The sequence below is a fragment of the Macrotis lagotis genome, chromosome 3, assembly GCF_037893015.1.
Source record: "Macrotis lagotis isolate mMagLag1 chromosome 3, bilby.v1.9.chrom.fasta, whole genome shotgun sequence".
NCBI classification, from domain to species: Eukaryota; Metazoa; Chordata; class Mammalia; order Peramelemorphia; family Peramelidae; genus Macrotis; species Macrotis lagotis.
In genome coordinates, this window is record NC_133660.1 from 232,850,793 (window position 1) to 232,869,903 (window position 19,111).

At 37.8% G+C, this 19,111-nt stretch overlaps 1 protein-coding gene across 6 annotated transcripts in view; it reads left to right on the forward strand.

The window, feature by feature from the left end:
• Positions 1–13,412, forward strand: part of HPS5 (HPS5 biogenesis of lysosomal organelles complex 2 subunit 2) — a 49,346-nt gene extending 35,934 nt beyond the window's left edge. For all 6 annotated transcript variants that reach the window (XM_074230159.1, XM_074230156.1, XM_074230161.1 and 3 more), the window contains 9 exons: positions 1,159–1,230; positions 1,832–2,400; positions 4,025–4,145; positions 4,874–5,029; positions 6,977–7,096; positions 7,848–7,961; positions 11,317–11,423; positions 12,005–12,287; positions 12,807–13,412. In XM_074230159.1, coding sequence (XP_074086260.1) covers positions 1,159–1,230; positions 1,832–2,400; positions 4,025–4,145; positions 4,874–5,029; positions 6,977–7,096; positions 7,848–7,961; positions 11,317–11,423; positions 12,005–12,287; positions 12,807–12,867 — 1,603 coding nt within the window. In that variant the 3' untranslated portion in view covers positions 12,868–13,412. The remainder of the gene's footprint in view (positions 1–1,158; positions 1,231–1,831; positions 2,401–4,024; positions 4,146–4,873; positions 5,030–6,976; positions 7,097–7,847; positions 7,962–11,316; positions 11,424–12,004; positions 12,288–12,806) is intronic.
• Positions 13,413–19,111: the final 5,699 nt, after the last annotated feature.

Below are 19,111 nucleotides of genomic sequence, written 5' to 3' on the forward strand. Positions count from 1 at the left end.
GTATCTGAATCTAATTCTTCATTTTACAGATGAGGAGACATTTCACAGAGTGAGCAGTAGAAGCTGAGTCTGAGCTGAGGTGCTCCGACTCTTCCCAGCTGGGGTATTCCATGGCTCTATTAGTTTCTGAACAGATAGTGTTCTGCTTCCCTAGTGGTGAGCTACAGGTGCTTCCCCTCTGTAGGCCTCTTGTGGCCTCTCCTCTCCATGCAGGGAGATGGGCCCCTGAGACTCCAGCCCTGATCAATGCATCAACTTCTACTTATTTCTTACCCAGAGCTGCTAGCTGTGTCCTTTTGGGCAAGTGTTGTCAGTGTCCTCATTGCTAACATGGAGGCTTTGGTGTATCAATGTGAGGAAAACTCACTGTTACTCTCTCTGAAAGTGCTAAAGAAATATGAATTAATATGCATTATGTTAAACCAGAGGAGTCAGATCAATAAGAATTTATCAAGCACGCACTGTGTGCTAGGGACTATGCTAAAGACTGAGAATACAGATGAGGGCAAAACTGGGGGAGTAAGAGTAAAACCATCCAGAGAATACTTGCTGGACCATAAAATAGCTGCCTGTCTGCATTTGAAAGTTAATTTTTATGTTATCCCCTTACCTTCTGACTGATGACTTCTGAGGGAACCCTTGGTTAATAGCCCATTCAGATAGGCTTGGTGCTTTCTTGTAATTCCCAAGCAGCTTGAGAGGAAACTCATCAGAGGGACTGACTGTCTGTCCAGGGATCCAGCTTGGCAAAGGTCAAGACAACATGTCTAGAATTTTCTTCCCTCAAGCAGAAGGTGCTTCTGAAGAAACTTGTAGCTGGACATTTGATCTCTGACATACCAATTAATGGCTAGGAGGCAGCAAGATAGAGAGAGACGGCTGTCCTAAGAGCTCTGGTTGTGTTTAGCTCTGTGTCACTATTCCTTGATTGTGGGACTGGAGCAGGGACCTGACTGGACACTGGGGGAAGCTTTCTGAACAATCCTGAGAGGGCAGCTTGGTAGCTTATCTTTATTGAGCTCAGAGAGAGTCTGTGCAGGTACGATCTGTGAAGGACTGGGGGAGGCATGCATAGAAAGTACTTTGATGCTGGCATTATGTACTCTAAACCAACACCTTTCTTTGGGCATCATGCTTATTTTTTACATTTCTTTTCAGGAGAGATGTGAAAAATCAGTCTTCAGAAGAAGATAAGCTTCAAGAACTCAGGGTAGCAACGGCTGAGACAGTGTAAGAATGGACTTTAATAATTTCACTGAACTTGAGTTGTAAATAAAAATTTTAACCACCTGACTTTGAGAATAGCAGTGATCTCTTCATAGTGAAACAACCCCATATCATGCTTTTAAATGAATATTCTGAGGGAAAGATTAAGCATCTTCTTGTTGGGAAAATAGTTAAGAATTGAAACTAATAGTAGTGTTTTTTTATTGGGGTAATTAATGTAATATCTGATTATTTTCTTTTAAATTTTTTTGAAGTCTTCTAGAAAATTTTTTTGAAAATAATTTGTTAAAAGTAGGTTTTGGTACATTTTTTAATATCATCAGTTATCCTTCCTAATGTATAATTTCTTAGAGCCATACCAATGTAAAATAGTATTTTTTAGAGTCCCCCCCCCAAAAGGGGAAAAAAAGGGAAAACAAATCAGCACTATTTATCAATAAATTGAAAAAGTGGGAAAACTTGTATAATGTAATATACATCATCAGTGGACCTTTCACCTCCACAAAGGGTTGGGAGTATTCTCTCATATCTCTTCATTTGAATACTTGATTTTTGTTATTTTTTTAACATTCATCTTTTTTTTTTTTGGGATGTTCTCATGCAGATTGAAACTTCAAGATCCTCAGATTCTGTTTCATCCAACATCTCTGAGACTAGTTCTACAGGAGTGGCTATTACACTTAGAAAAAACATTTGCAAAGAAGGATCTTTCCAGCATTTCAGAGATTGTCAACTCACATACAAAGACAGACCAGGATATGCCTTTGCTTGATGAATCTAAAGAACAAATTTTAGAAGCAAATATTGGACAAGAACAAAGTAGTTGTTCAGATAGTGAAAATTCTGTAGGCAAAATAGCAAATGAACCAGTAAACTTTTTGAGGGAAGCGGCAGATGACCTTTTTCAAATACATGGCCCATGTTTCATAGAAAGCAGTCTTCAGAAGGACTTGGCTGAACTGACAACTCTGTGTCTGGAGTTGGGTGTATTTAGTTCTATCCCATGTGTAAATATGGATCAAGAGTTACAGCAGACCATTACCTGGATTCCTGCTTGTCAGTTTATAAAGAAGTACTTTTTTCTCTTAGACTTGGAAAGGGTAAAGCAATGTGCCAAGAATAGATATTCTGATATTCCCAGGGTTTGGGATACTTATGTTGAAGGACTGAAAGGTAATTTTTTTTTGTTTGTTTTCCTTTGGAGAGTGGGAGATTAAGGGAAAAACATATATAGTATCTTCTATTGTAGGATTTTAAAAAAAATTGGGAAAGAAGTTCATAACACTTCTTAACTCAGCCAAAAACCTGTCCTCCTTTTCTTTTCCTCATCCCTCCCTCCTCCACAATTGAAAGGAAACAGTAAAATTGATATGTGTATAGTCAAGCAAAACAGATTTCTGCATTGACTGTTTCAAAAAAATGTCAGTCTCCATTCTGAATTCATTACCTCTTTTAGGAGGTAGCTAGTTTGTTTCATTATGAGTCCCCTGGAATCAGAGTTAAGTCACTGTGATTATTGAAGTTTTTCAAAGTTGATTGTATTTACAGTATTGATGTCATTGTATAAATTATTTTCCAGGTTCTGCTTAGCCTTGAATGAGTTTATACAAATCTTTCCAGGTTTCTCTGAAACCATCACCATTAGGTTTTTTTTTTCTGTAGTACAGTAGAGTTCCATATTCTTTGCCCACAGACTGAGCAGCTGTAAATATTTTTGTGCAAATGAGTCTTTTTCCTCTTTAATCTCTTTGGATATAGACCTAATAGGGTATTGCTGGATCAAAAACTATGTCCAGTTTAATAACTTGTGGGTCATGATTCCAAATTACTTTTCAGAATGTCTGACTTCAACATAGCTATACCATCAATACATTTTAATTGTGTCATTTTTTAAAAAAAAATGAAGCTTTCCAACTTCTGTTTAAAGAAGCTGAGCTGTATTTGAAGGAGTGGGAGGTAAGGTTTACTTGTATGCTCTTCTGTAAATTGGGGATAGTGATACTGTTAACTGTACAGAATTGTTCTAGGTATCCCTAGGAAAGCATATTAATAAGCACTTCACAAAACATGAAATGCTTATATAAATATAAGGTGTAACAGAAGATACAATTCTGGTTTTGCTTGGGAATTATATTGCCACATATTAGAATCTTTTCCAGTACTGAGTAATCAGCATTCTATTTGCACATTAGGATTTCATTTTTAAGACAATCCTACCATTATTCAAAGAATTTTGGGAACATCCCTGAACTATTTCAAAAACTCTTTTCCTGGTCTGTATTTGTTTTATTTTTCATCCAAAATAGTATTCAGTTTGGTTACCAGCTTTCTTCCTATGCTTTTCCCTTTCCAATGACTTGTTTCAAAATCATATCTCTCAGAAGAGGAAGAATGGCCAGCAGTGAAATTTGTCAAGTCCTGGCCTCTGATGGAGATTCCCAAGATGCTTAGAGCACTGTCAGACCTCCTTGGAATGAGAAGCAGAAAGATGCTTGGAAGAGGGCAGTGCTGCTTTGAGAATTTAGCTTGGGAGATCTTTGAAAATGTCATATTCCTCTATAGTTTTATATTGTACAGTTTCTTAGATTTAAGATTTTTCTCTGTGCTACATGCCTTTTCTTCTCAACTAGATTGTAGATTCCTTGAGAGCTGGGACCATGTGATACTTGATCCTCAACACAGATCCTAATGTGGGAATCTATCCATAATAAGAGCTTAGTCAGTGTTTGTTGTGTGAATGTATTAGTAGTACCCACTACTAAATGAGAGAAGAAGAGAACACTGTTTTGTTTTTCAGAATTGGTACGTTCCAGTCCTATGCCTCTAGAGATGGAAGAAGAAGATATGCTGACAGTGTTAAAGTTCTTAGATGAGTTGGTTCCTTCAAACAACCCTCTGTTTATGGCCCATGTCATCAGGCAGGTTGCCTTTGATGGTTTTTCCTAGGTTGCTATAGCACCACATTTTCTAGGATGTCTTCAGGCACTAAACTTTTATGTGGTTATATAGTGGAAAACTTTAAAATCACTGGTTGGCAATATTCTCTCTCTCAAAAAACTTTTTATGTAGAATAGTAGCTCTAACATTAAGCTAAAATTCCAGTTCTTTTGTTCTTTAGAGAAGATCGATCTGGCTCTTGGCTAGATGTAAATCAAAGACCTAGCTTGTGTTCAAATTAGGGGCTTGTGTTGGTGAAGAATGTAGATGGCAAAGGGCTGCTGTCAGTTGGCATGGGGAAGTGAGGTATTAGAATGAGAATAGGAATTGACTTTTTTCAACATATCAAACCCACCAAATGAGAAATTTGTTCTCCTTGTCCCTAAAGAGAACTAGAATCAGTACAGATATATTCCAGCTCCGTAATAAAGAACTTAGGATAGACCTGTGGGAAAATGAAATGGGCTGTTTTAAGAAATATCAATGGAGGTACTCAAGTGAGGGTTTAATCACTATTTGCCTAGAAGGTAGAGGGGATTTGTGTTCTTTGGATTGGACCAAATGTGCTGTTTTAGGAAGTATCAATGGAGGCATTCAAGTGAAGGTTTAATCACTATTTACCTAGAAGTTAGAGGGGATTCATATTCTTTGGACTGGACCAATGACCTCTGAGTCCTTAACATGTCTGAGAGTCTATGATTCTTTGCAGGCTTTATGAAAAGTTTGGGGAAAAAGCTCTTAGGTCTTTGGTCAAGTTCTTCCCATCCATTGTGCCATCAGACATCATGCAGCTTTGTCGGAATCATCCAGCCCACTTTTTAGTCTATTTGGACAATCTTATGAAATCAAAGCCTGAAGATCAAAGGTAAGTGAAAAGCGGTTTTCCTTTTCATGGTGAAGTTATTTTCCTTAAATTATTCCTTTATTACTACAGTAGGACTGAGGGAGAAATTTGGGCCCTTGGCTGAATTTAATCTTGGCCTATAAGCTGAGCTATGGTAATCCCAACTTTAAGGTAACAAAAATGCTAGCTCTCTTTTAAAATCTGATTTTCTACATCAAATTGAATAGGGAAGTTTAGAGACTGATAACTCCTAAGTACTACTTAGTAGCTAAGAACCCAAATGTAACCTAATACTGAAGGCTGTAGAACTTTTTTTTAATAAATCCTGTACTCGGGGTCTGTCCTACCTGTTTTCTAGGTGATTGTTATTATCTGGTGGTCAGAGTCTGTTGGCTAATGAGACTTAACTAGTTCTCCCATATTCCTGAGGAGAGTGCTTAGGCTGTGGTTCCATGCAGACCTACCGGCTTACCCCCCCCCCCCACCTCCTCTTGACAAAACCTTATCATGTAGTTCTCCAGGCCAACCCACAATGGAGATCAGCCTATGTTGTCTCAATATGTCTTGCATGTAATAGGCATTTGATAAATGGTTGTTGGATTTATATACCCCATGCATGAGCATTAGACATTTAGTACATATTAACTGTATAGATATAGTTTCCATTCATGGACTTTGGGATAGAACAAATGATGTCCCAAAAGGAGAAAGGATGTGGATGTTAGTTCTGTCTTATGGGCATATTAATTTGTTTGTCTTTTCTTTATGAATTAGAGAATTCAGATATAGAGAATACATGATTTTGCTTTGCTTACTATTTTTTATATTTTTGCTTTTTCATCAGCTACATTTCTTCTTCTCTTCCTTTCCTCATTGAGAACCATTCCTAAAAACAAAGAATTTTTTTGACAAAAAGAATAAGAGAAAAAAATTCAGTAAAATCAATCAGAACATTGAAAATTATAAATTTATATGTAATATTTCATATCTGTGGACTTAGCCCTCCACAAATGAGCAAGAAAAGTGTCTTTTCTCCCTTCTTTGAAGATAAACTTGTTCTTTTCAGTTTTGAAACATCCAGTTTAATGTTGGACTCATTTATTGTGCTTATTATCAATAAGATGTCCCCCCTTATTAAAATCATTAAGTATTCCTTGAAATATAAAACAGCACAAATAATCCTGTTAGTCTCCCTCTAATCATAAACATTATATGCGTCATTTTAAAACAGGGAGGTATATGCTCACCAAAGGTATGTGTCATTGTGGTGGATAGAGGGATTTCCTATGAGGTCTTCCAAATGTCCTGTTTACAGATAACATTATACTTTTTGGATTTAGCTTTACAACAATACAGTTTTCTGAAGAATATTTGTGACCTCTCAAAATGATATTTTAGGTCTCAGATCCATGTGAGTTTTAGAGTATGAATTTTCAATTATCATTCAATTGGCATGAATTTTTTTTTGTTGATAAATAATCTGGTGGGGGATATGAGTATCACATAAAAATGATACAATTATGGAAATATGAGAGCTTATCTTCTGTATCCTATAACCATGCTTAGTTCAGTATTCTAAACTGCCTTTCTGGGAGACTCTAGAGGGATTTAGATACCCCTAAAGTTAAGGTTTTCCTTTGAATTAGGGATAAGGAATTGTAGGATTTTTGCCTTTTTAATTTTAAGACTAGATTGAATATAGGATTCCATGATTTAGAACTTAATCTTAAAGATTATTAATTTTCTCTTTTGAAGGAATGAGGATGTTGAGGCCCATAGAGGGAAAAGACTTTTACCAAGAAATCTCACTTTTCCCTGAAGGAAGGAAGAGGTGATGTGGCCACGATTTGCATTTTAGTCCTAAGAAAATCTGTATTAAGCCACATTTGAGTTTCCATTAAATATTCCCATTAGGTTATTCCTTTTACAGCTCTTAGATGGCTGACATTTGCTGTGATTTTCTTCTAGATTGTGCTTCCTTGAGTCTCTTCTTCAGCCTGAATCTTTAAAATTGGACTGGTTGCTCTTGGCAGTGACACAGGATGCCCCAGAAAGGACATGCACTATGGATGATAATGGACGTCCTAGGTAAGAGAGTTTGTATCATCCTCCCTGTGTAGTTTAATTTGTTAATCTCTTATCTTGTCCCAGGGAGGGGTAGCTTCCATCTCCCTCCCCTCAGATGGAGGCCTCCATGGAGCTCTTGACTGGAGCATCTGGAGTTCTTGGTTTTTCTCTTACTTCTTCACCCAGGGAGGCCTGTTGAGGACTGGATGTACTGTCTCTGATTAATGTTCAGTTTGGGTTTTTATTCTTTCTTTTAAATCTATATGGAAAGTTTTAGCTGAAAGAAATTGTAGGGAGTCATATTTTATTGTCCAGTATTTTCTAACTCAAGCCATACTGTATGTGGATAAAAATTCTAAATTTTGTGCTATGGTCTCCTCTTATCTCTGGATTTTCAATGTGGCCTGTCAATGGGGTGAGAGCCTACAGTAAAGATGCTGGAGACCTCTTGGCCTAAGAACATTTTAAACTAGGCACCAATCAGGAAATACGCCATGGTTTGTTTGCATTTTGAGTACTTTTTTTTTTAGGCTTTTTTTTTTTTTTTGCAAGGCAAACGGGGTTAAGTGGCTTGCCCAAGGCCACACAGCTAGGTGATTATTAAGTGTCTGAGACTGGATTTGAACCCAGGTACTCCTGTCTCCAAGGCCAGTGCTTTATCCACTATGCCACCTAGCTACCCTTATTTTGAGTACTTCTGAGAATTTCCATTGTTTAAAAAAAAATTATGCTTTTGAAATCCTGATATTAACAGATTCTTTGCTTTTAACAGATCCCATTCACACTTGTTTGCCTGGGGTTACAGTCATCTGATTCTGCTTCTGATTAAACTTCCATCTAGTTTTATAATCAAAGAAAAAATGATTGACATTTGTAAGTCTCATGGGTAAGTAAACATTTCCCTAGAGTCTTAAGTCCAAAGTTAACAAGCATCAATTTAACTAATAATGTGTGTAAGTCGTAGGGAAGTTAGAATTTCACAGGGCATGAGTTCAAATAGATGTATTTCAGTTGATGACCTTTCAACTCTGAACTTGGAATAAACTGTATGTGAAACTTGGAAGGCAGTATTTTATTACAGAAAGATCCTGGTTTAGAATCAGAAAACACTTTAGTTATCATTCCTCCTCCTGACCTTTATCAAGGTGTGATGGCAGGCAAATCATTTAACCCCTGGGAGGTCCTCTTCTTCACGTTGGGCTTGTGAGGTCCCCTGGGATGAACTTTCATAGAATCTTGAGGACAGAGACATGCTGTGGGACTGCTCTCCTTGGCTGCTGCCTTCAAGTCTCAGCTAAAATCCCACTTTTTTCAAGTCTTTACTGATCTTCATTATTCATTACCTCTAATTTATGGAAGCCAAGTGTTGCCATAGAACAAAGAGTCCTGGGCCTGAATCAAGAAAACACATCCTGCCTCAGACCCTGGCGAGTTCCTTACTCCTGTCTGTCTGAATTTCCTCATCTGTAAAATGATCTGGAGAAGGACATGGCAAACCACTCCAGGATCTCTGCCAAGAAAACCCTAGATGGACTCATGAGGAGTCAGACACAACTGAAATGACAGAACACACCATCATTTATCCTGTATCTGGAGTGTCCCAGAAGTCTTAGTAACTTTAAGTTTTATTAACTTAAAACTTTCCTAAGGCTTTTAGGCATGTTTATATATTGTTTGTAGGTATTGTTGTGTGTTGCCTTTCCTGGTCTCTCTGACAGCAAGAACTGTTTCTTGTTTTTCTTTGTATCTTCAGGATTTAGTATACAGCATCTACTCACAATAAATACTTGACGACTGACTGTCATATAGGAGGGGGGATTATAATTGCTCAGCTTGAACTCAGTGAGCAAAACTTAGAGCACTAAGGGAGGTTGGGGGGGGGTGCTGGTATTGTGGTGAGAGTAGGGTTAGATTTTGACTCATTGTAAAGAAAGACTTCCTTAGACTTAGAGCTCTCCAGAAGTAGATGGGCTGCCTCAGGAGAGAGCCAGTTCTTCTTTGTTAGACAGATTAAAAGAAGTTTTGGAGAATCACTTTTCAGTGATGTTCTAGAGAGAACTTATCTTCAGGAACAACTTGACAGTTTCTGAGCTTCTAGGAGATTTGGCAAAGGCAAGAGAAGTCACTGCTTCTCGTTCTGTGGTTTATGACCAAGTGGGAGCATTCTTATTCTTCTACTAGTGGGAGGCAGTTCTGTCTTCTCCTAGGGCTTTTCTTCTTTAGGGCAAATATCTATAATATCCTCAGTCAGTTCCCATATGTTATAATCTTGAAACCTTCACTGTCTTGGTTATACTTCTCTAGATATTATTCAGCTTGCCCTTGTCCTTTGACAGTGGGGACTCAGGACTGAGCAGAGTGCCCTGGTTCTAGTGGAAGTGTTAGACCTTCTTTGAGTTGAACATTGTGTCTCTTAGTTTAGCCTCAAATCACTTTTTTCTATTAATAGTATTTTTTTAAATTACACATACAGTTTTCAGCATTCATTTTTGTAAGATTTTGAGTTCAAAATTTTTCTCCTTCCCTTCCCCCATCACCAAGACAACAAATAATCTTGTACAGGTTATATATATACAATCATATTAAACATTTTTCCGTGTTAGTCACATTGTGAATCAGGACAAGAGAAAGAAAAAAAAATTAAAAAGTGAGAATAGTATGCTTTGGTCTGTAGTCAGACTCCATAGTTCTTTCTCTGGATGTGGATGGTACAAAGTAACTTTTTTAGCTACCATATTATAATATTGACTCATTGAATTTGGATTACACTTAAATTTTAGATTTATTTTAGATGAACTATCAGTCATTTTTTTAAACTATTTTTTTAACTTAAGTGTAAAAATTTATACTTATCATTAACACATTTCATCTTCTTATATTTAGTTCCATTTTTTAACCTGTCAAGATCCTTTGGATTCTGTTTCTATCCAGTCTTTGATAATCTTCCTTGCTTTATGTCATATTTAGATATGGTAAACATTCCACCTTTTCCAATCATTGATAAAAAAAAATTAGACAACACAACGCTAAAGATAGATTTCCTTAGGGAATTTCATTAGATTCCTCTTTCCAAATTGAAATCTAACCATTAGTAACTAATCTTTGGATCTGACCCTTCAAGTATTGTCTAGGTTATAGATGTCAAAATATTTGGCTCACAACATTTTTGGGGTTAAACTATACCAGGTTAAAATATAATTAGGAAATAATAAAATACTGTAAAACATAGATAACATTTTTTTTTTGAGGCAGTCAGATTTAGGTGACTTGCCCAGAGTCACATAGTTAGTGTTTGAGACCAGATTTGAACTCAGGTACTGACTCCAGATCTATACTTAAACCATTGTACCATCTAACTGCCCCTGGTAATATTATGTTTTAAAAGTAGGTCAGCATGTCACCTGCAGGGATCCTTATGATTAATGGCCCCCATTCCTTTTTTTTTTAATTTAGGACAATGGGGTTAAGAGTAACTTGCCTGAGGTCATACAGCTAGACAATTAAGTACCTGAGGTTGGATTTGAACTCAGGTTCTCCTGACTCCAGGACCAGTGCTCTGTTCACTGCATCACTTAGCCGTCCCCGTGACCCTGGTTTCTAATTGAATTTAACACTACCAGTCTAGACCACACCTTCCTTTCTTGTCCAAAAGGAAAACAGGAGAGACTTTTCAAAGAACCTTACAAAAGTCCAAGTATTGCAGATTTTAAAGCTATTAATGAACATTATTAGTATTCTTCTCCTCCTTTCTCAAATTGCTTTGTATTTTATTTTATCACCCAAGTAGACTGTAAACACTTTTATTATTGTGTTTTGTTTTTGTGTTTATAGGCCCAGTGACTTGGGCAGCAATAAATATCAATCATCTGTTTATTGAATTGAGATGTTGCAGTTATTAAAATAATCTGTCCTACTAAGTATTCTCAGAAAGGAAAAATCAACAAGACTTGGTGACACTGAATACAGCAATTAGAGGAGCAACAGTAACTCAGGGGAGCTGGCCTTCGGTGTTAGTGATGGAATAAGTCTCAGTCATTTTGTCATACTTCTTTATAAGAAACACTTTGTATGAAAATCAGCAAAATGTCTGGAGATTAGTGCTTGACTTCAGTCAATCAATAAACATTTATTACTTTGCCAAGCACTTCAGATGTCAGTGGCTTTAAAAATGGCTTTTAAAAACTACCTAGGTAAAATCATTATCATTGTTTCATTTCTAAACTTTTTTCCTCTATAAACAGCTTCTGGCCTGGCTATCTTACTCTCTGTTTTGAGCTGGATAGAAGAAAAGAAGCCTTTACTAATATTGTTTATTTGAATGATATGAGAATGGTGGGTGCAGAAAATGGTAAGTTGACCTTTAGTTTTCCAGTATTTACTCTCTGGAGAGGTTGTATTGATTCCTCCAAGGAAGATAAATACTGCTAGGGAGTGGGGCCGAGGAGCAGACAGTCTGACAATATGTGTCACTAGCTGGCATTAATTTATGTATCCTGTGAGTCTGCATGTATTTTAAAAAGTATATATATATATTAGAACCTGTACTCTTACATTAGAGAGTCACTAAATAGAAAAGAAAATTAGAGCATTGTAGAGCCCTGGACTGGAGCAGTATTCAGATTGTCTAAACTCAGCCTCCTAGTACTTAAGGCATTAGTGCTATACTTTTAGAACAGCTGATATGAGCAACGGAGATTGTCAATCTTCTGTTTTTCATTCTTATGATTGAAGAATGACTGATCAATCACTTTTTCCTCTGCTCCTGACAATGATTACTCCTGACAAGAGATAAGAATTTTTAAAGCTAATTTTTTTTTTCATTTTGTTTAGTACATTGAAACTGTTCATTCACAGATTTTGTGAGATCCTGCTTTAGGAGAGGCCTTTGACTTTGCACAGTCATGACCAGAGTTGATTGTTTGTATTTAGGTTGGATCCCAGAGACAGTGGATGAGTGGAAGCTTCTATTGAATCTTACCTCCAGCAAAGATAATGACTCAACTCCTCAGGAAACCCCAGACAGAAATGTCAGTGGTGACAGTTCCTCTGGGCCTCCCCTTGTCACTGTAGAGAATGTGGCTCTACTGTTAGCCAAGGTCATGGGCCCGGACCGGGCCTGTGCATTGCTGCAAGAATGTGGCTCGACCCTGGGATTGTCTGAAAGATTTACCAGGACCTGTAACATCCTGAGGATCGCTGAGAAAAGGCAGAGGTAAAGGCTGTCAGCCATTAGGCTATTTCATTGATTGCCCATTTTAGGGCCACCCTGTTTGGTAACATTTGATTCACACAAGACTCTTGAGAGGCATTTCTAGACTCGAGAAGTGGCTGAATGTGCAAAGCTCCAACTCCATTTCACAACTTTTTGGATAGCTGTCTTCCCAAATGCAGCTTTAATTTGTTTGTAGGGATGACCTGAGATGTGTATATGGTTCCATGATCTTATAGTATGAGAGATTTCAGAGACTCCTTGCCACCTAATTCTGTGCTAATTTCTTCTTTCTGTAAATTCTCCATTGGAGATTTACTCTCTGTGCTTGAAGACTTCCTTTGAATATTTCAGAGTACTAGGACAGTGCTTGGACTCTCCTGTTCTCCCTCCTCTTCTATAAGACCTTTTATTTATCCCATTTTTTGTGAGTGAATAAGCATTATTAATTTGATGTTGCCTTCCTGTGCCCAGTGAACCATGGGCCCTCACTTTGATTGTTTCTTTTCTTTGGAATTGCAGAGCATTGATCCAAAGCATGCTTGAAAAGTGTGACCGTTTTCTGTGGTCTCAGCAGGCCTAGTAGGGGAGGAACGGGGAAGATGGTCATCAAATTTCCAAGTGCCTTTGGAATCCTTTGTTGGATGAAAGGCGAAGATGTGTTTCAGTGGATCATAGTGTTAATTAAGGCTGACTGCAGAAGGTTGCCTTCGTACTCAAATGAATTCTGCACTAACTGACTAAGAACAGTCTCCATTGTCGTGAGTCTTCATGCTGCTTCCTCAGCTACCTCTCCAGTCACATGGGGGAGAGCTCTTCTCCTGACCAGAAGGAGGGCATCAGCTGTCTGTTTTTAAACAAGACAACTGTTGTGTGAAGTGTTTCAGCTATAGCAATTAGTAGACAGAACAAATTAAGCAGGACTCAAATTGTGCATTTAAATTAAATGATTGAATTTTAAAATTAGATTAAATATTTCACCATCTATTCTCCAATGTTTATTTGACATCTTACAGTATATACTCAGGTATGGACTGCTTTATTGTTGCACTTGCCATAATTGAATGATTCCTGACAATTATGTCCTTTAATAAAATACTCTTAATAAAAACTAACTGGTACTTTTCAGAGAGCCCTTGCATTATTTAAGTTTCATAAAGTTTCCTTGTTGTTAGCAAGTGTCTCATCATACTGAGTTTAAATTAAAAAAAAACTTGTTTTCTAAAATAATTTCAAAGTTTATAAATGGAGATGGAAACTTAAGATTCTTAGCCACATGAGGTAGTGAAAGACCATATTTCCTGTCTAGTTGTAACTCTTAAAAATAACTGGTGAGCTTGGGCAAATTTTATTTGAATATCAGTTTTGCTCCTTCCTGTTTTGAGTCTAAGTTTTGATATTTCAAAGTGGCTTGAGGGAAGTACTTTGCAAATATTATAAAATCTAAGTTACTGCTACTCCAAACCTTAGATTTTTAAATTAAAATATACTTTCATACGCAGCGATTTTATTTTAAAGGTGGGTTTAGGAGAAGATAAAGGAAAATTCCCAGAAAACTGACTCAGAACTAAGAAAGGAAAGAGGGCAAAGTATTATAGACTTTCATCAGGAACACTTGAAGAATGATCTTAATGAGAGGCAGAATGATGGAATTAATGTAGAGCAGACCTTGAATCCTAGATTGTCTGCTAGGCCAGTCATTTAATCTCATAGTGCTCTTGATAGTTGCAGATCGGTTTTAGTAAAAAAGGAGTTTCCTGGCCAGGAATTTCTTGTGTTTCTATAGCACTTTCTCACAACAATCGTAAAATTATTGTCCTTGTTTTAGAGATGAAATTAAGACCAAGACATCAAGAGATCTACCTATGATCACTCACGCAATTTCAGAGGTAGGATTGGAATTTAAATGTCCCGATTCAGTCATTAGCTAAAATTTTACAGGGGAAATCAGCCTAGGAGAGATGGATCATTCTCATGAATGAAATTCTGAAGGAAAAAGAAACAATTTCCCAGAAGAAAAGGATAAAGATATTGTGCCCACGGAAATCACCAAGAAGATGTACTAAAGAATCATACAATTTTAGAACTAGAGGGGACAATATGTCCCATACTCCTATAAGTCACCTTCCTTCAGGACATCCTCTACTTAGCTAGTGAATAAGACCATGAACTGTGCCTCTTTCTTAGATATCGATATGATAAAATCAACATTACGTTTTCTATTCTGAAAGTAATGCCTTTTGACCATACAGAATCCTTGTAATTTATAATTATAGGCTGCTTAGACCAAAGCTCCCTTTCCTGACCTCCACCACCTGTTTACTCAGACCCATCCTGTCAGGCCCTCTGGAATTCCATTCTATTGTTAGCAAACCATCACTTCATAGTAAATTTGTGCCTTTCCACTGGAAAGTATTTCCTGCATGTTAATAGGTATGTTTTTCCCCTTAATAGAGCATACTTTCCTAGATGACAGGACCTGTCTCATTTGGTTTTTATATTTCCAGTACCTATTATAGTGCTTGGAGTATGTTGGTGTAATGAGTACTTGTTCTTCAAGAGTGAAACCATTTGCTTCAGAAGGGGTAGTTTGCCCCTCAAAGTCTTCAAGCAAAGGCTAGGTGATAGTCTCTGGCAGTGTTGAATCAGGGATCCTTGATGGAGTCTGAGTTGGATGAAGTGACTTCTATGGCTTCTTTCATCTCTGGGTCTGGATCCTGATTCTTTCATTTAATGTACAGTATTTAACCTTAGATATGTCTAACCTTCAATTTTCTCCAGGTTAATAACACTTATGTCTAACCCCCAATAGTGAATCTACATAGTTTCATAGTGAATCGTCTCTGGCAAAAAATATTTCTTTCTGTCCAGATCGGTTTAGCCATGCACTCCAAAATAGCCTTTTATTGTTGTAGATCAGCTGTGTAGTCCAGGATCCTGGGAATCCCTGAGAACCTTTCAGGGGGCTCATAATATTTTCATAATGATACTAAATTGTGTTAACTTTGAAAATGGTAAATATCAAGTTATAATTCACATAAACCAAAACTCTTTGGTTGTGGGGGTCATCAGTGATTTTTCTTCCCCCCCCTTTATTTATTTTTGAATTTTACAATTTTCCCCCTAATTTTGCTTCCCTCCACCCCACCCCCACAGAAGGCAGTCTGATAGTCTTTAACATTGTTTCCATGCTATACCTTGAACTAAATTGAATGTGTTGAGAGAGAAAAAAAAAAGATGGCAAAATTATATAAGATAACTTTTTTTTTAAATTAATGGTAATAGTCCTTAGTCTTTGTTCAGACTCCACAATTCTTTCCCTGGAAGCAGATGGTATTCTCCATAGCAGATATCCCCATATTATCCCTGATTGTTGCACCATCAGTGATTTTTAAAAAGGGTCCTGTGACCAAGAATTTGAGAACTGCTAGAAGCAGATGATTGAGCCCTGATTGATCTTTGTTTCTTTGGGGCTTTATTCCTTTTCTAAAATGGACCCATTGATATTTTCAGTTATTGAAGGCTGAGTACTTGAATGTTATGAGGTGGAAGAGTGTCAGTATACTTAGAGCTCCATTTCTTAGAGTTGTCATTCTTTTTATTTTATTGAAAAAAATTTTTTAGTTTATTTACACATTACTAAAATATTCTTAAGAGTAAACATAATACCCCCTCCCCCACAAAAATATCAAACCTCATGAGAAATAAAAGTATAAAAAAAAGAGAAAAAAATATATTTCCATCTGTGTTCTAATACCATCAACTCTGTCTTGGGTGGATCACATTTTTTATCATAAGTCCATCATAGAAGTTACTTCCATATTTTTCCACAGTTGCTGTTGCTGATTTTAATTCCCTCTGTCCATTCCTCCCCACTACCATCTATTAATATTTTCTCTCTCCTTTCACTCTGTCTCTCTTCAAAAATGTTCTGTGGGGCATCTGAGTGGCACAGCAGACAAAGCACCAGTCCTGGGGCCAAGAGGCCCCAAGCCTACATCCTACCCCAGAGACCCAGTAACCACCTGGCCCCATGGTCCCGGACAGGGTACCCAATACCACCTTCCAAAAAATAAAAAAGAAAATGTGTTTTATCTGACTATCCTCTCCCATGATCTACCCTCTCCTCTATCACTCACATCTCCACTCTCCTCCCCCTGTCCCCCTTCTCTCCTTTTTTCCTTTAGATGTCTATACCCTATTGAGTGTGTATGCGGTTTCCTCTCTGAACCATTTCTGTTGAGGATTAAGGCTTTCTCATTCCCCCTTGCTTTCCCCCATTCCATACCATTGCAAAAGCTACATGAAATATCTTAGCCTATTCTCCTTTTCCTTTCTCTTACTCCCAGTACATTTTCCTTTCACCCAGTGACTCCATTTTTGCAATATATTAATCTTCAAATTCAGCTCTCTCTTGTGCCTCATCTTTAAAAGCCCCTTCTACCTGCTTTATTAAATGAGCAGGTTCATATGAATATTATCAGTATCATCTTTCCATTACAGGGATGCACACAGTTCATCATCATTAAGTCCCTCATGATTTACCCTTCTCGTTCCCTTTCTCTATGCTTCACCTGAGTCCCGTACTTGAAGATCAAACTTTCTATTCAGCTCTGGTCATTTCAGCTCTGGAACATTTGAAATTCCCGTTTCATTGAAAGTCCATTTTTTTCCCCTGGAAGAGGATGTTCAGTTTTTCTGGGTAGTTGATTCTCAGCTGCATTCCAAGATCTTTTGCCTTCTGGAATATATTCCAAGCCTTACAAGCCCTTAATGTAGATGCTGTTAAGTCCTGTGTCATCCTGTCTATAGCTCCATGATATTTGAATTGTTTCCTTCTGGCCACTTGTAATATTTTTCTTTTGACTTGGGAGTTCTGGAACTTGGCTATAATATTCCTGGGGATTTTTTTTTTTTGGATCTCTTTCTGGGGGAGATTGGTGGATTCTCTCGATTTCTATTTTACCCTCTACTGCTAGGATATCTAGGCAATTTTCCTGTAGAAATCCTTTAAAAATGAGGTCAAGGCTCATTTCCTGATCATGACTTTCAGGTAGCCCAATTTTCAATGAGATATTTCACATTTTCTTCTAGTTTTTCATTCTTTTGGTGTTGAATTATTGTATTTTGATTTCTTGCAAAGTCACCAGCTTCCTTTAGCTCCTTTCTACAGCTGAAGGATTTGTTTTCCTCAGAGAGCTTTCATATCTCCTTTTCCATCTGGCCAATTCTGCTTTTTAAAGCATTCTTCTCCTCAATAACTTTTTTTTTTTTTAGATTTTTCAAGGCAATGGGGTTAAGTGGCTTGCCCAAGGCCACACAGCTAGGTAATTATTAAGTGTCTGAGGTCAGATTTGAACCCAGGTACTCCTGACTCCAAGGCAGTGCTCTATTCACTGTGCCACCTAGCCTCCCTCCTCAATAACTTTTTGAACTGTTTCACACATTTGACCTAATATTTTCTTCAGTATTTTTTGGATCTCCTTGACTAAGCTGTTGACTTTGTTTTCATGTTTTTCTTGCATTTCTCTTATTTCTTTTCCCAGTTTTTCTTCTACCTCCCTTACTTGATTTTCAGTATCTTTTCTGAGCTCTGTCATAGCCCAAGATCAACTTCTATATTTCTTGGAGTCTTTAGATGCAGAAGCTTGGACTTTTTCATCTTCAGATTGTGTAATTTGGTCTTCCATGGGACCAAAGTAATTGTCTATGGTCAGGTCCTTTTTGTTCTGTTTACTCATTTCTCCAGCCTGCACCTGGTTTTGGGGTGCTTCCTGAGCTTTTGAGTATTATTGGGACCCTCCCACAAGGACCTCAGTTTTGTGAGGCTCTGACTGCTCTCCTGGTCTGTTGAATGACTATAAACTCACCCTTCTGGGGCCCTGTGACCAGGGTCTGAATATGGTCAAAGCCCCAGAATCTTGTCCCAGGGACAGAGGACAGACCTTGACAGTCTCCCTCCATTCCTTTACCTTTTGTGGGTTGAGCACTCAGGGAGTAGCTGTTTGGAGGTTCCTGCTGGTTGGCTCCACAGGCTTGCTTCTGTTTCCTGGGATCTGGGCTTTTCTGAGGGCCACCGCCACACTGAGGAGGTCTCTGCTGGCCTAGGCTTCATGCTCACTCTAGCAGAGATCTCCCTGCTCATCTTCCAAGTTATGTTTGGTGCTCCTTGGGGTGCAGGTCAGGAAACTGCTTATGCTGCAAGGGAGCCAGCACTCCCAGACTCCCTGGGGCTGTTCCCCAGAGGCTGGAGCTCCTTCGCTTAGGCGAGCTGTTGCCCCTTCAACCCCTGGAACAGAGCCTTTCCACTATTTTCCAGGTTACTTTGGGCTGGAGAATTGCCTCACTAGAGCTTTCTATTTAGTTAGGGTCATAATTTTAGGTTTTTGAAATATTCTAGAGAGAGCACCTAAGAGAGGCTGTTTTCCTGCTGCCATCTTGGCTCCACCCTAGAATTGTCATTCTAATATTGGCATCTTTATCTATAGCTGACTGATCCAACAAACTGACCTTCTGAAAGAACTTTCTAGAAGGCACTCAGAAACACTCAGTTCTTGTCACAAGTATAAAAAAAATAACATGCCCGATTTAATTTTTGAAAATTGATATTAATAAATTGGTCAATTTAATTCAGGAAGTATTTCTTAAGCATCTATTATGTGCAAGATTCACTATACCAGGTACTGTGGATATGAAGACAAAATGAAGAAATCCCTGCCTTTAAGGGGCTTACATTCTACTCAGGGTAAACAACATATGTAGAGATGTTTAAACAAAATAATTTATGTCAAAGACTTCAGGAGTTGAACCTTGAAGGGAACAAGTCA